Source organism: Amphiura filiformis, chromosome 5, assembly GCF_039555335.1.
Source record: "Amphiura filiformis chromosome 5, Afil_fr2py, whole genome shotgun sequence".
NCBI lineage: Eukaryota > Metazoa > Echinodermata > Ophiuroidea > Amphilepidida > Amphiuridae > Amphiura > Amphiura filiformis.
In genome coordinates, this window is record NC_092632.1 from 8235035 (window position 1) to 8249901 (window position 14867).

Sequence of the window (14867 nt, forward strand, 5' to 3'; positions counted from 1 at the left end):
GTGATATTGTAAAAAATTGTATTTGTAGTGTTTTTGAGTTTTTTTACAGTAGAGGGCATAATTACGAAACTTGTGTAATTTAGCATAGGAGGTATTTTCAGTGACCACTCCCTAAATAACCCAACATTTTTATCAACAATTTTATTATGATTCAAAAGGATATTATCTACTCTCAAATCTGGTGCAATATGAAACTCATACAACATTCTGTTTTTTGAGTTATGGACAAAAACGACATTTTAGAGCATTTTAGAGCCATGATTAAGAAACATGAGTAATTTAGCATAGGGGGTGTTTAAAATGACCACTACCTAAATAAACCAAATTCTTTAGCAACAATTTTATTATGATTACAAAGCATATAATCCACTCTCAAATCGTGTGTAATTTGAAGCTCATGCGACATTCCGTTTTTGAGTTATGAAACAAAAACGAAATTTAGATGAAATATTTTGCATTCGGTAGAGACAATCAACGAAAAAAGTCTTGGAACGCTTGCGTGTAAATAACGGAAAACTGTCACCCCTCTCCCCGTACAATGTTGAGAAATGCCAATGTCTTCAGCGGTTCCCCAATGTGTTCCAACCTTGCTTGATGGGGGGAGGGCAAGGGTAAATCATTGTTGTAGATGTCATGTTTCTTCCCAAACACAATATAGGTCATTTCCATGAACATAAGAAATTCTGCACGGAATTTCGACAGAGTGTGCCAAGCGTTCCAAGGACTTTTTCGTTGATTGTCTCTACCGAATGCAAAATATTTCATCTAAATTTCGTTTTTTGCCTCATAACTCAAAAAACGGAATGTCGTATGAGCTTCAAATTTCACACGATTTGAGAGTGGATCATATACTTTGCAATCATATTAAAATTGTTGTTAAAGAATTTGGTTTATTTAGGGAGTGGTCATTGAAACACCCCATATGCTAAATTACACACGTTTCATAATTATGGCTCGAAACTGCTCTAAAATGTCGTTTTTGTCCATAACTCAAAAACAGAATGTTGTTTGAGCGTCATATTGCACACGACTTGAGAGGGGATTATATGCTTTGCAATCATAATAAAATTGTTGATAATGAATTGGGTTTAGTTAAGGAGTGGTCACTGAAAACACCCCATATGCTAAATTACACACGTTTCATAATTATGGCTCTAAACTGCTCTAAAATGTCGTTTTTGTCCATAACTCAAAAACAGAATGTTGTATGAGCTTCATATTGCACACGATTAGAGAGTAGATAATATCCTTTTGAATCCTAATAAAATTGTTGATAAAAATGTTGAGTTATTTAGGGAGTGGTCACTGACAACACCTCCTGTGCTAAATGACACAAGTTTTGTAATTATGGCCCTCTTCTGTATGATACCGAGTCAATTTTCGTTTTTGTCTCATAACTCAAAAACACTACAAATCCATTTTTCGTACAATATCACAATGTTTTGCAGCATGTTTTCCAAAATGTGTTTTTTTATGTTATTTAAACGTTTTGTACCCTTTATGATATAACCTAACATATAAAATTTATGTTTTCTCTAAAACTTGTGTTTGCTGCGTATAGGCACATCCGAGCGAATCAGAAAGATTATGATGTAACAATTTGAAACAACTCATTTCTGAATATTATTTATAACAAAATACGCTTTTGCGATGAGAAAAATAAAATAAAAAAAACAACAATTTAATACACTTAAAGAAAAATATAGACCACCATTGGGACTCGAACCGCGCACATCAGTCAATAGCCAAAAGGTTAACAGTCGGAGGACTAATCCACTGCGCCACGCTGCCATTGCAAAACGAATAACAAGTTTTGTTCTTTTATAGTAGTCAGGTATCAGGAAAGTGTAAACTTGTATAATAGAAATGGCAAATATATATCATTTACCATCAATTCAAAATGGTAAAAACAAATTTCATATATTTTTCAATGTTTCATCTTTCATTAAAACTTCACAATTGGTATAGTAAATGTAAACGAACGTGACGCTTTTTATGAAAGGATGCACCTTAATCTCTCAATGAATAAAACTGTCCATTTTGAATTGACCATTTTGTCTTTCATTCATGGTAAAGTGATACACTTTTTCCATTTTTTCAATATAGTAAATGTAAACGAACGTGTTTACACTTTCCCCGATACCTGACTACTATAAAAGAACAAAACTTGATACTTCGATTGCGAAATGGCAGCGTGGCGTAGCGGATTAGTCCTCAGACTGATAACCTTTTGACTAATTGACCGATGTGGTTCGAGTCCCATTGGTGGTCTTTTTTTTAAAAGTATATTCAATTGTTGTTTTCTTGTTTTCTTTTCTTGTTTTTTTTCTCATCGCAAAAGCGTATTTTAATGTAAATAATATTCAGAAATGAGTTGTTTATGCGTATTTATTTCAATTTAAATTGGTAATAAACTTAACTGACTATAAATGATACGATACAGGAATCCAAGAAGTTGAGTGTTGTATGGCTCGATCTGGCAAGTGCTTATGGTTCTGTTCCGCATGCGCTGATTGAGTTTGCCATGGAGTTCATGTGGATGCACAAAGCATTGGGCGTTGGTACACAGAGGAACTGAAGGACACGAGAAGAGTCAAAGAAACAGCACAGCAAGTCGATTAAGGTCTTGAAGCCATCGATAAGGCCAAGGGCGGCTTGCCTGGAAAGTTGAAACTGTGGTGCTTGCAATATGTCAAGAAGTGGCTTGGAGCTCCACGCAGCTTCAAAAACATCGCAATCCATAGCAGCCGCACAAAGTTGACTGTCCCAGTGCGTTCTCTTGTTGAAGAGTTCAAAGTGGCCAAAACAAGATCATTTATAACCCATGACTTAAAGGACCACCCAGCAAGGACCACAATCAAGCACACCCAGCCAGATGTTAGGTCAAGGATCAGGAGGAAGTGAACAGTGAACTTGGCAGTTGAGGAGGTAAGGTCAAGACTAAAGCACAAGGTAACGGTTGGTGCTACCCCAGTTAGGTCGTCAGGGCTTGGTTGGACTAATGGTGGTCGTCTTCTTCAGACAGGGGACGCCGAGAGCTGGTTTCACAGGAGATAAGAGAGGCAGAAGGGGAGAAGAGACTGGCTACATCGGTAGATCAAGCTAAACAAGGCGCTTGGGCATGGTAGGAGAGTGTTGAACAACGCAACATGTCTGGGAGCGTGCTTTGGTAGATGAAACCTATTCGCATCTCATTTCTGTGCATGTCAACATATTGCCAACACCAGCCAACCTGAGCGTCTGGTCTGAGGACAAGACCGACTGTTGTAGCTCGTATGGAAAGAAGGGTGCTTTGCAACATATTCAGAGTGCATGTACACCTGCTCTTGCAAGTGGTATGTACACCTGGAGGCATAACAACGTCCTCGGAGTAATAGTGGAGGCAGTCAAGCTGCAAATTGAGTAGTGTGTCACAAGCTCCAAAAGTGGTTGCTAGAACAGATGACAGATAAAGTCAGTAAGTAGGGCAGCGTCAGAGACTGCAGAATCAGGATCGTCGTGGGTGTGGTACAAATACATTCAGAGGAGTAGCACATCTAAACATTAAAGTGTTTAAAATGCTAGACATTAACTTTCTGAACATCATTCTGTCCTCGATTTCTAAACACTAGTGCCTTTCTTCAAAATAACAACTATGATGAACACAAAAGGAGCAAGAACATCGCCCCTGCATCCCCAGTAGACTGCCCCATCCCCCGCAGTCTCGGCTCGGTTCAGTTCGGTCTCTGCATAAAGGATATACCGGGTATATGGCCAATTTCAAAAACGGTGTTGTTTTCACCATATACACCAATCCGAGAAGCGTTTACTCTATTTGGCCCTCTATTGACGGAACCACAGATGTACCAGTGCGGGAGATTTAATTTGTACAATCAAGTCATGATCGTGTATTGAAAATTACTGTTGTGTACAATTCTGTATAGCACACAAACAAGTAAGTGATGGAACCCCCGACCTTGGGACACCGCAGTTTTACGTCGGGGACACCGCAGTAATGGCGTTTTCGGATTGGTGTATACTTACTTTCTTCATTAAACAGGCACTCGTCGACTATGTTTCCATTTACATACATTGAACCAGAGTTCAGAAAGTCGACAGAAGAAAATATTCCTTTTTTGGGAAAAGTGCGCACCTTGGCGTACTCTAAATCTCCCAAGTTCGTTTCAGCTGGATAATTGTAGCACATTGACTGCATAAAACATTAAGCATATTAAATAAATGGTCTACAACAACTGTTTTGTATATCTATCTGTCATGTAATCAAGTTTACATTATTTTTGTCATATGGTTAACAAACCGGAAAGTCCTCATTCTATTATTAATTAATAACTTATCCCCCCCCCCCCACATTCACATTTAGCAACGCGGCATTCCGGGAATTCCCACATTACCGTTTTACCAGGGGCCTGCTTTTTACATCAATAATGCCAGGGATTTTTTTTAAGATTCTTCATAATGATGTCATCTCTATTTACATTTACCAATCAATGAATAATTCTGACTGACTTTGTTATTGTGATTACATGAAATGGGATTCCCATATCTTTCATGAAAATGTAAATATGTAAAGTTACAACACTTAACCCTAATGTTAACTCTAACCCATAAACCTAATCCTAACCTAAAATGTCCTAAACCCTCCCGTATATCGCACATGCATGCATGTAGCCAAAATAAAAGTGTATGATTGGCCTTAACTTGCGTCAGTCGGTCGAAATGAGACGTTTTCATCTGAGAGTAAGTGATTGTTTTTAGTTGAAACAATACAGAAATTCATCTGAGAGTAAGTGATTGTTTTTAGTTGAAACAATACAGAAATTACCTTTTCATCCAAATCAAGCTGTTTATCGAATGTGTGGATATGTGAAATTCCATAGCCGTGGACACGGTGGAGTGGCTGCTTCCTGGTTTGATCTGCAATCGACGTTTTTTAAGGACGTGTACAGATGAAGCAAGTTGTTGTTTGCTGTATCAAGCCCAGGTATTATAACTCCTGTTCCATCAATCTTACCTTCTGCTGCACTGTCACCGACTTGGGACGGGCGGTGGTGGGTTTAGCGCTTTGGTCCCGGGAACCCTCCCTCTCCAGTGCAGCAACTGTTGACATCAGGGAATCACATTACAGTAGTGGCTACTCCTTCTTGCAGACCAGTAACTATTGGTATAATAAGGTGTTGAAACCAAGGTGCCAAGCCATCACCCTACCAAGCAAACCCTTTGTCATGGATCTGCAAGGCAGGACTTGCGCTGCTGGAACATCTTGATGTGTGTAAGTTCCATTAGAGGTTAGGCTGGTCACAGGATCCTGGTCCTATGTAGGGAAGTAAAGCTTGGTCATTTATTCAACTTCAGGTAGGTCGAGTGTAGGCATATACGGACGATTCACCAATTCCCAGTTTCCAAAATATCTGTTGTTGCGTGCAAGCCATAGTGTATGTTGCTCTTAATGCTGTTCTCGCCACAGTATCCAGTGCCTTTTTGGTTTCTTTGTTTGTGAGGCCAAAGAACTCGAAGCAGGTTCGAAGTGTGTTGTTTGTGAATCCTCTTGATCCCACCTCTACTGGGAAGTATTTCAGTTCCCATCCTGCTGCTTGTCCTTCATGGATTAGATCTTCATACTTCATTTTCTTTTTGAGGTTGATGGCCTGTGCTAAGTTCTCCTCAGCAGGCACTGCGAGTTCAATTATCTGCTTGTCTGATGGTGAGTAGACAGTTATGTCTGGCCTTTTCGATGTTGTCACTATCTCTGGAGGGAACATAGCTTGGCATTTGTCTTCATCCCACACTACTTGCCAGTCTTCACAGCTTTGGATGATGTTGTCTTTCTGGGTTCTGCGCCATTCTACATTTATGTACTTCGTTTCAGTCTCAGTTCTGAATGAAATGCCGGTGACATTCTGATGATCTCCGTCGCCTACTGTCCCACATCTAGCTTTCAAAAAACAGCAGGAACTACTCCCAGTCCAGAAAAACACAGAACTAATTTTTTTGGATTAAAAAAAATATTATCCTGTTTTGCCAAATGAAACATATCCTAATCCTTTAGAACTGGCAATGAAAGTAAAATTTTAATATTTGGTCAATTTTTGGAAGTAAGGGCCAAAAACATGCATTTTAAAAACGTTTTTCGACCTTTTTCGTATTCTGTGACAATCAAGCCCAAAGACTTGAACAAAGACTAATTTCAAGTTATGCATTCTAATTTTTGAAAAACACATTTTCCAATCTTTTTCATAACCAATTAGCAAAAATAACATATAATAATTATTAAAATTATGAGTTAACTTTTACCTTATACTGAAGATTTTGAATGCTTAGACTTGTGCCAAGTCTTACAATTTTGTTACTACAATTGTAAGAAAACATGCAAATTGCATGTTTTGGACCATTTCCCCTCAAATTGCAAAAATATTAAAATTTGACTTTTATTGCCAGTTAGGACTACCTAAGGATAGGATTTAGTCATGTTTCATTTAGCAAAACAGGATAATAATGTTTTAATCCAAAACAATTAGTGCTGTATTTTTCTGGAATGGGGAGTACCGGTAGTTGGTGGACTATCTCTCGGAGTACCATGTCATGTCTCCAGTATAACGGCCTGTTCTAAGAGAGTACTGGCAGCAGTTGAATATGTGCAGCATTGTGCAGCATTTGTGCAGCATGCAGTTGTAGCCACAGAGAGTATACACTGTTGTTCCAGGTCTTCTAGTTGGCAGGTGAGGGTAGTGTGTCTTGGATTGAGTTGAGATAAAATTTCAGCATATCAGGTGACCAGGAGTAGAGGAGAGTGTTCCATCTTGTGTCCATGTGCATGACTGTTTCCCATCCGAGGAAGCGACCTTGTTTTGCCGTTCCATATAGGAGACAAGTAGGTGCTCTTCTGAGACATCTTTGGTAATGGATGATAGCGTGCTCCTATGCTCTTGCTTAGACATCTGCTCTTGGCGTTTCTGACCCTTGACAAAGCCCAGGCACTGGCGACCATGTTGCCTTCTGCATAATATATACAGCTCGTTGAGATGTCTTTCTCTTTCATGCAGCTTTTTCACACCATTCCACTGTTTCTTTCCTCTCTGTAGCTCTCTGTCTCTGCTCTATATGACCATCGATGAACTGTGTCTCTCATGATGTGGTACTTCACCAACTGTATACATTTGAAATGCGTTGTTAAAGCTTTCAGTTGGAGGCGCTTGTTATCAATCTTTCTGTAGAGAATAGAAGGGTTGGCGCATTTCGGCAGGCCTGTCCATCTCTTGAGGTAGCGTGTACGTGTAGCCACAGCTTGAAGATTTTGGGCGAATGACACTGAGAATCAGTATAAATGATGAATTTCCAAGATATCCTGCTCACAATGTGGATGTGGTTTTCATAATTATATCCACATCTTAGCGATACTGTTGACTTGGTCATTGTTGACTCTCTCTCTAGGAGAGTCTTTAGTTTGAGCTCAACCCCATATCGGACTTCTTTGTCTTTCAGATCCTTGAATATCTCTTGACCGAGAAATCGCATATCATGATGATTGGTGGATAAACGGGATGTCATTCCCACTGATGTGAAGTTGTGGGTAATATGGTGCATAGTAGGTTGTTGATGTCATACCATTTGTCCTGACAATGTTTGACTTCTTCATGGCCAGACTTCTGCATTTAGTAAGTTTAGCTTCCATTGTTCTGGTCCACTTCAGGAAGGTTTCGACCAAGTTCTCTACACCCATCGACACTTCCTGCATCGACACTTCCTACGCAGCAGTGACCTGACAATTATAATTGTCAGGTCAGTGCTGCGTAGGCTTTCTGGTATCCTTGATCTTGCTTGGTCTTCAGTATTGAGTATGTCCAATAGGAGGTTGAATACTATCAGGAAGAGCACCACGGAGAGTGGACATCCTTGGAATAAGCCAATAGCCTATACACTAAGAATAAAAAATATAATTTATCCACATGATGCATCCATCTCGCAAAAGATCACCAGATCACCAGATCATAAATAAATAAATAAATAAATAAATAAATAAATAAATAAATAAATAAATAAATAAATAAATAAATAAATAAATAAATAAATAAATAAATAAATAAATAAATAAATAAATAAATAAATAAATAAATAAGGAAAGAAAGAAAGAAAGAAAGAAAGAAAGAAAGAAAGAAAGAAAGAAAGAAAGAAAGAAAGAAAGAAAGAAAGAAAGAAAGAAGAGAAGAGAAAGATAAGAAACAAAGAGAAAGAAAGAAAGACAAAGACATTTATTAAGGAAGACATTATTTTATTATTATTGTTATTATTATTATTATTATTATTAGTGTTATACTGTTATTATTATTATTTAATATTATTATTACTTTATTGTTATTTTTACTGTTGGTATCGATGTACGTAGGCCTATAGGCCTATAGGCCTACATCATAAAACATCAAATAAAAAAGTATGACATTTGACCAAGCAACTACAACTAAAGACTTTGTTTGTCCAGCACTTTTATCCAGTAATAATAGTAACATGAAAATATTTTGTAATACTCACAGCAATGAAGGAATGAATATATTTCATTTCATGGTTTACCCCCCAAAATTGCTGAACTTCTGAACAAAAAGTTAATTGTGCTCCTTCGCCAAAAACGGATCTAATCGGGGGTGGGGTCATATCGCAGTGAATACTGGGTAGGGCATCCGCTGCAAGGCCGTTGTTAAATATAGCTGGTTGGGAGTGAATAGTCGACGATATCAATGTATTTTTTCTTGAAAACATGAAGATAAAATAGATAAAAAGGGAAACAGTATTTTCTTATAATAATAATTCCATATATTATGTTGTTTTATTCATCATAATATTGGCAAAGTACACGATAATGCATATTTCATACGGCGTTATCTAAGAAATTTAACCATGATCGACGAAAATGGCAGAAAAATGACAGCCTGTGTGAAGAAGTGAACGATGGAAGTCTGAGATAGATGAGCCCTTTTCAGAGCAGAATTTGACTGATTTCTCCTCTGAAATGCAACTTGATTGATGGATAATACCCAGGAATCATTGTTAAAGATTTGATGCTTTCAGTCCCCCATGAAACATGGCGTGGAATCGACAAGATATCAGTATTCGAAACGGGTGATAGAAACCGGCTTTATTCATTGTGTGTACGTACACATAGTTTGTACGTGTGAGGTCATCGTAAACCACAGGGCCTCCGACGGGGCACAATTGGCTCGACATTGTGCATCAAAGAAAGGGCTACTTTGTGTGTTTATTTTAAGCGAAATTTCGCATAATTTGTTGGAATATTTAGAGTAATAGCACTATTTACCATGATGTGCGACGTGATGCCGACAATATCTGAAGATGGAACCCAACGAGGTTCTAATTATGGGGATGATTCTAATTTCGAGCAACTCATGGTTAACATGTTGGATGAACGAGATAGGCTCATGGAAACTTTACGAGAAACGCAAGAGGCATTATCCAATACGGAGATGCGATGCGAGGAGCTTGGAAAAGACAAGGACTTACTGCAAAAACAGTTATCTACAAGCCTACCTCGGGTAAGTATACTTTAAAAAGTCAGCCGGACCTGCTTCATGCGGACTGTTGCAAACACATGAACATGCAAAATCAAATTATGAAATAGGTCAGGCCGGACATATTCATGCAGATCATGCTGTAATAAATGAAAACAATACTTGGCCATAAGGCTGTATACTGCGTCAAGCATTCTTTCCATGGAATAAAACGATCACAATCTAAAGTTAATTTTTTATTACTTCCGTGGTCCGGGTACGCGCTGGTGAATTGCGATCGCGTAGAAGTGACAAGGTCAAGGACAAGTCGCCTACTACTCGCCGCGCCGACGACGACCAATGGGTCAACCGGCTTGTTGTCAAGTGTGTTGATCAGCCAATCAGCGTGATTGTTTACTTCTTCTGTGTGTATGCTCGTCTACGCTTGGTGCAGAGCTCGGACCACGGAAGTAATAAAAAATTAACTTTGCTTGATCTAGCCCAGTGACGACGGCCGCGCCATATTCGAAGATCGCATGCCATAATATGTCAGTTCTTAGTTTAGGGAATAGGGAGTTTTCGATATCCACGATGGATGGTTCTGTGACAGTAAAACCCAAACGTTGCTGTTGTCACCACGACAGTTGTAAAGACCCTTCGCGTGTTGTAGAATTTGGAGGATGATGCATTACAAAGTCGAGGACGATAAGGTTTTACCATCCGCTGTAGAAATCGAAAACTCCCTATTCTCACAAACTAAGGCTCCATGTAGTGTATGGTCATCGACTTATCGTGTCAACATACGCTTGACGCAAAATATCTGTGTGTACCGCGGTTACCGACTGAGTGCGCCCAGATCGAGAATTAGATTTAAGTCGTGCAGCAAAATGAGTAATGAACAATTACGGTACGTTAATTCCAGTTTACGATACAGCACTAATTGACCCAATACGCGCACATGGAAGTAAGTTATTTTACAAACAGGTACCGTAACTTGTTTTCATCGGCACAGTCTTGTTTTCATAACAATGTCGTGCTGTCCTCACCTATCAACCAAATTCACAAGGCCTGAGGCTTGGAGTCAAAATAAAATTCCATTTTCCTCCATAGTATCTAGGGCCGGGTTGGCACCGTTTTTTGATGTCGACATATTTGTATATTGACAGTGTGTGGCGACATACATTTGGGTTCCGAAAAATGCCAGGACTTTTGTTTTTCATGATTTTAGGAATATTTTAAACATTTAAACCTAAAAATATCTAGAAATACCGTCGGCAATTCACCTTTTTTGGTAAATCCCATAACCCTTTGCGAGTACACCTGAGAACTCGTCATATGACGTCACGCCGACTTGCAATGCGCAGTAACGATGTTCGATAAACAATGTGCGCATCGGCGCGGAGCTGCGTGACGCAGAATGACGAGTTCTTAGGTGTACTCGCAAAGGCTTATGGGATTTACCGAAAAGGTCAATTTCAGCAAATTTCCAAGATGGCTGTCTTCATATCAAGCAATTTACACCGGAAAACAAGGCAAAATACTGCCAAAAGTATGACCCCTGAAGGCAAATAACATGAAAAATTGGCGAAATAGTAGGTAAAAGAAAAGGTTTGGCATTGCATTTTGTTGAAAATACATTGGAAATGGCCAATATTTTGAGTGAAAATGAGCTTGCCTGACAGAATTTTTACTGGGCCATTGCCTTAGCACTATGTCGCCATGGACAAAGTTCTGTCGATATGTTGACATTTTTCACTTTGTCTACACGATTCCGACAGAGGACCTGTCGACACTGGCCTTAATAGTATCAAAATGTACAAACTGTAAATTGTTTTATAAAACGCTTCCCCTCTTTACATAATCCCCCCTCCCCATTATTTTTTTCAGTTGCCAAGCATGTAAGCATCGTAAGTAAGCTAATAATACTGACGTATGTGTGACGGTATTTCATGATCACAAAAACTTATTTCCATCCAATTTATCGCCACATTTATAAACAATAAACGGAATTTATATAGCGCCTTAGCATAAGTATGAACAAAGCGCTTAAATGTATGGTACCGGTAGTACAATGTTCAATAATTTTTCATTATGTATTCCTATAATTCTACGTTGATATTGGGCGTATTCCAACATAAAATGACGGAGTATCATAGCTTCTGAATTCTGTTCCCAAAAGTAATATGGTCGGTGGCCATACTTTCCGATACGGTACTTTTAGTATAGTATACCGTATCAAGGACTGCCATACCCGTACTGATACTATCCCACCTTTGTCCTTTGAGTAAAAAGACCACCCTACATTTTGAAAAAATTCCAGAAATTGTTCTTCACAAAAGTACATTGTAAAGTCCCTGCTAATTTTGATTCAAATTTTTACATGGGTTCCAAATTTGTCAACCCAAATATATTAACTTCATTACAGAATTCACCTCAAAATTAGAAGAAATGAAAAAGGAGAGAAGATGAACATTGAAGAATTCACTTGATACTGAGGGATTTGAACCTCGGACCCTCGCATGCCAAGCAGAAGATCACTGACCTGTAGCCACAGGACAGGAGTTTGCTGGCCTGTCCAGTGATTCCGTGGGTATGACTTCAGCTGATTGCGTCATGGCATTACGTGGAATGCTTGCGCAGTGGTTTTCCTAGTGAGAGTGTCATGACAAAGACAGATCTTTATGGACTTATGGGCATAAAATGTTGACAGGTACCGGTAATTCTAAATGTGAACGTTATACATGTAGTAGGCCTAACAGTGAGCCTACATGTATGATGAAGATGAAAGTAAATATGATGACTTAAAATACAGGCCTGATTTAATAAACAGGCCATTTCCCTGCCTGAAAATCAAACATAGGCTGTGATTAAAAATAATACCAGTGTCACAATGTAAAATTAAATCCTTGATTATAACAATAAATTGTTCGACAAAACATTTTAAACTAGAAACGTCATGGTTTGTAAGGTGTCGATTGGGATGCTAAATATGTCAAACTGTATGAGTGGTAAACAAACAAAACCTCACATGACCTTTGAGCTCTGTATGTGACCTTGGATATCACCAATTCATGAAGGTACCCATAATGCAGCTACGATCCAAGTATGATATAGAATTGGATCGTTTGAGCCCATATTTATTGGTCAAGCTATGAGTTTTTAAATATTGGATGAGACGTCCAAGCGAGACCAATAAATATTGGGCGTAATACACATGTCACTTGTATGACCCACCCTAGGACCCCCGGGGGATGTGCGTCATGGTTGGGTCATTTACCAACCAATTAGTGACGCAGGGTACGGTCATTTACTCAATATGTGCGTCACAACATACCCCGAGGGGTGCGTCAGTGTCAGTCACTTTACCTAGGTGCGTCAATGGTTAGGTGCATCAGTGTCAGTCAAAATACCTAAATGGTGAGTCAAATTTGCGTCATGAGGACAATCATAATCCTTAACATGTGCGTCACAATTTTGACGAGGGGCTCAGTCATTGTCGGCAAATGTCCGTCATTGTCGGCAAATGTCCGTCATTGTTTAGACGCACATGTGGGTCATGGTATAGTTAAATCCAACGCACCTTTGTAAAGTGACTCACCACTATCGGGGGTCATGGGGTGGGTCATACAAGTGACATGTATAAAGCTTCCAATTTTATCAAATGTTATTATGTGTTGGATCCAATATTTTCACACACTTGGATTCATCAAAACATAATAATGGTTTTAAACTGGTCATATGAGACCAAATTTTAACCAAAAGTATTTTACCAGTTGACCTCAAATGACCTTTGACCTCAGGACATTGAACTCCAATGAGGGTTCCCATGACCCAAGTTTGATATAAAATTGGATGGTTTGAACCCAATAATGCAAATTTATTTATTTATTTATTTAGAATGTTGGGAATATTTGTTGATGAAATATGACCATTTTTGTGCAGGAAATGATGTGCAATCATTATTGTAATTTGCACCCTCAAAAGTACAATCTTACATACATGTACTTTGACTTTGACCAAAAGTAAATAACGCTTTTCTGTTTTAAATTGATTATGATGGGCCCCTAAAGTTTTAAAATCATTTTACTAATGGGACCAAGTTTCAAAAAGCGAGCATGGGGGGGGTGGCTTTTTTAAATTTTCGGCTTTAAAGTCCTTCAGTAACTCCCTGAATGTATGGGAGATTGATATTGCCCGCTGGGGGAGAAGAGTTAGACTGCATTCTGGGTTTGGGAGTGATTTTGTTGCTGCCGGAGCAGTACCAAGCCCATTTGGTGTAACTAACCGCAGACCGACAGAGCATGCTGAATGTGATCAAGTTCTTGGTTAAGAGAACTGTTGGTGGAGGAGATGGTACGTGCACGATGTTTCAATGTTTGTATGACACCCAACTTATGTTCCAAGGGTTGATGACTGTCAAAGTGCAAATATTGGTTTCAGATGGATTATTAATCTGTGCTCCCTCTCCCACATTTCCACGGGACCCCAAATTTTAATCCATGCAGTAGGGTTAAGGGCGTCTGGCACTGGGCCCCAGCTTTTTGAACTCCACAGAGTAAGGGTGTGAGTGAGTCCCGGGAGTTCGAGTCCCGCCCGATAATCCTATTACCCGGGCAGGAAATTCCCTGCCCGGTACCAAATTTAAAAAAAAAAAAAAAAAATTTTCAAAGTTTTTTTTGGTTTTGTAGTGTCTAAATGACCTAAATGCTAGGATCATGGTTGACCTAAAAAAATATTTAAAAAAAATTGAATTTTGCAAATTGTTTTGTAATTTTAATATGAAAATTGATACATAGTTTTCATGTCATACTCTATCAATGATATCAAAATGCATTTTTTTTTTTTTTTAAATTTTTTGGGTACCCGGTTACGCGCCCGAAAAATGCGCCGGGTACCCGGGCACAAAATTACCCGAAAATCACACTGAATATGATACATAAATTTAATTAACATTTTAGTGAGGCAGACTACATGTATGTAATTCCTCCAAAAGAAAAAAATCTCAACCTTGACTGTGTTAAAATTCCATGGAAATAAAATTGCCAGCACCTGCACATAGACCTGTGCACATACAATAGGATAATATATTTGAATTCAGTCTCACTGCAGAACTTAGGGTCAATAAAGTTTATTCAGTTTTGATTTGGAGTCATGAACCATGGGTGGATCAAGCCAATGAACATTTGAATTTAAGCTTTACTCACCTTGAATACCTAAACTGAACTTCACAATTTAGAGAAATATCATGAATTGGTGTTAATTTGAGCTCCAAATACCCCATTTATTTCATAGGATAAATAATCTCAAAAAGCATTCCAGGATCTGTGATTGGAAGTATTTGAAATTTGGCACTTCCACAGTGTACTTCTGTAC

General features: G+C 38.6%; 1 protein-coding gene across 1 annotated transcript in view; it reads left to right on the plus strand.

The window, feature by feature from the left end:
* The first annotated feature begins 8877 nt into the window (after window positions 1-8877).
* LOC140152563 (liprin-alpha-1-like) overlaps window positions 8878-14867 on the plus strand; it is a 322649-nt gene continuing 316659 nt past the window's right edge. Inside the window, 1 exon segment of the mRNA XM_072174952.1 lies at window positions 8878-9539. Coding sequence (XP_072031053.1) covers window positions 9306-9539 — 234 coding nt within the window. The 5' untranslated portion in view covers window positions 8878-9305.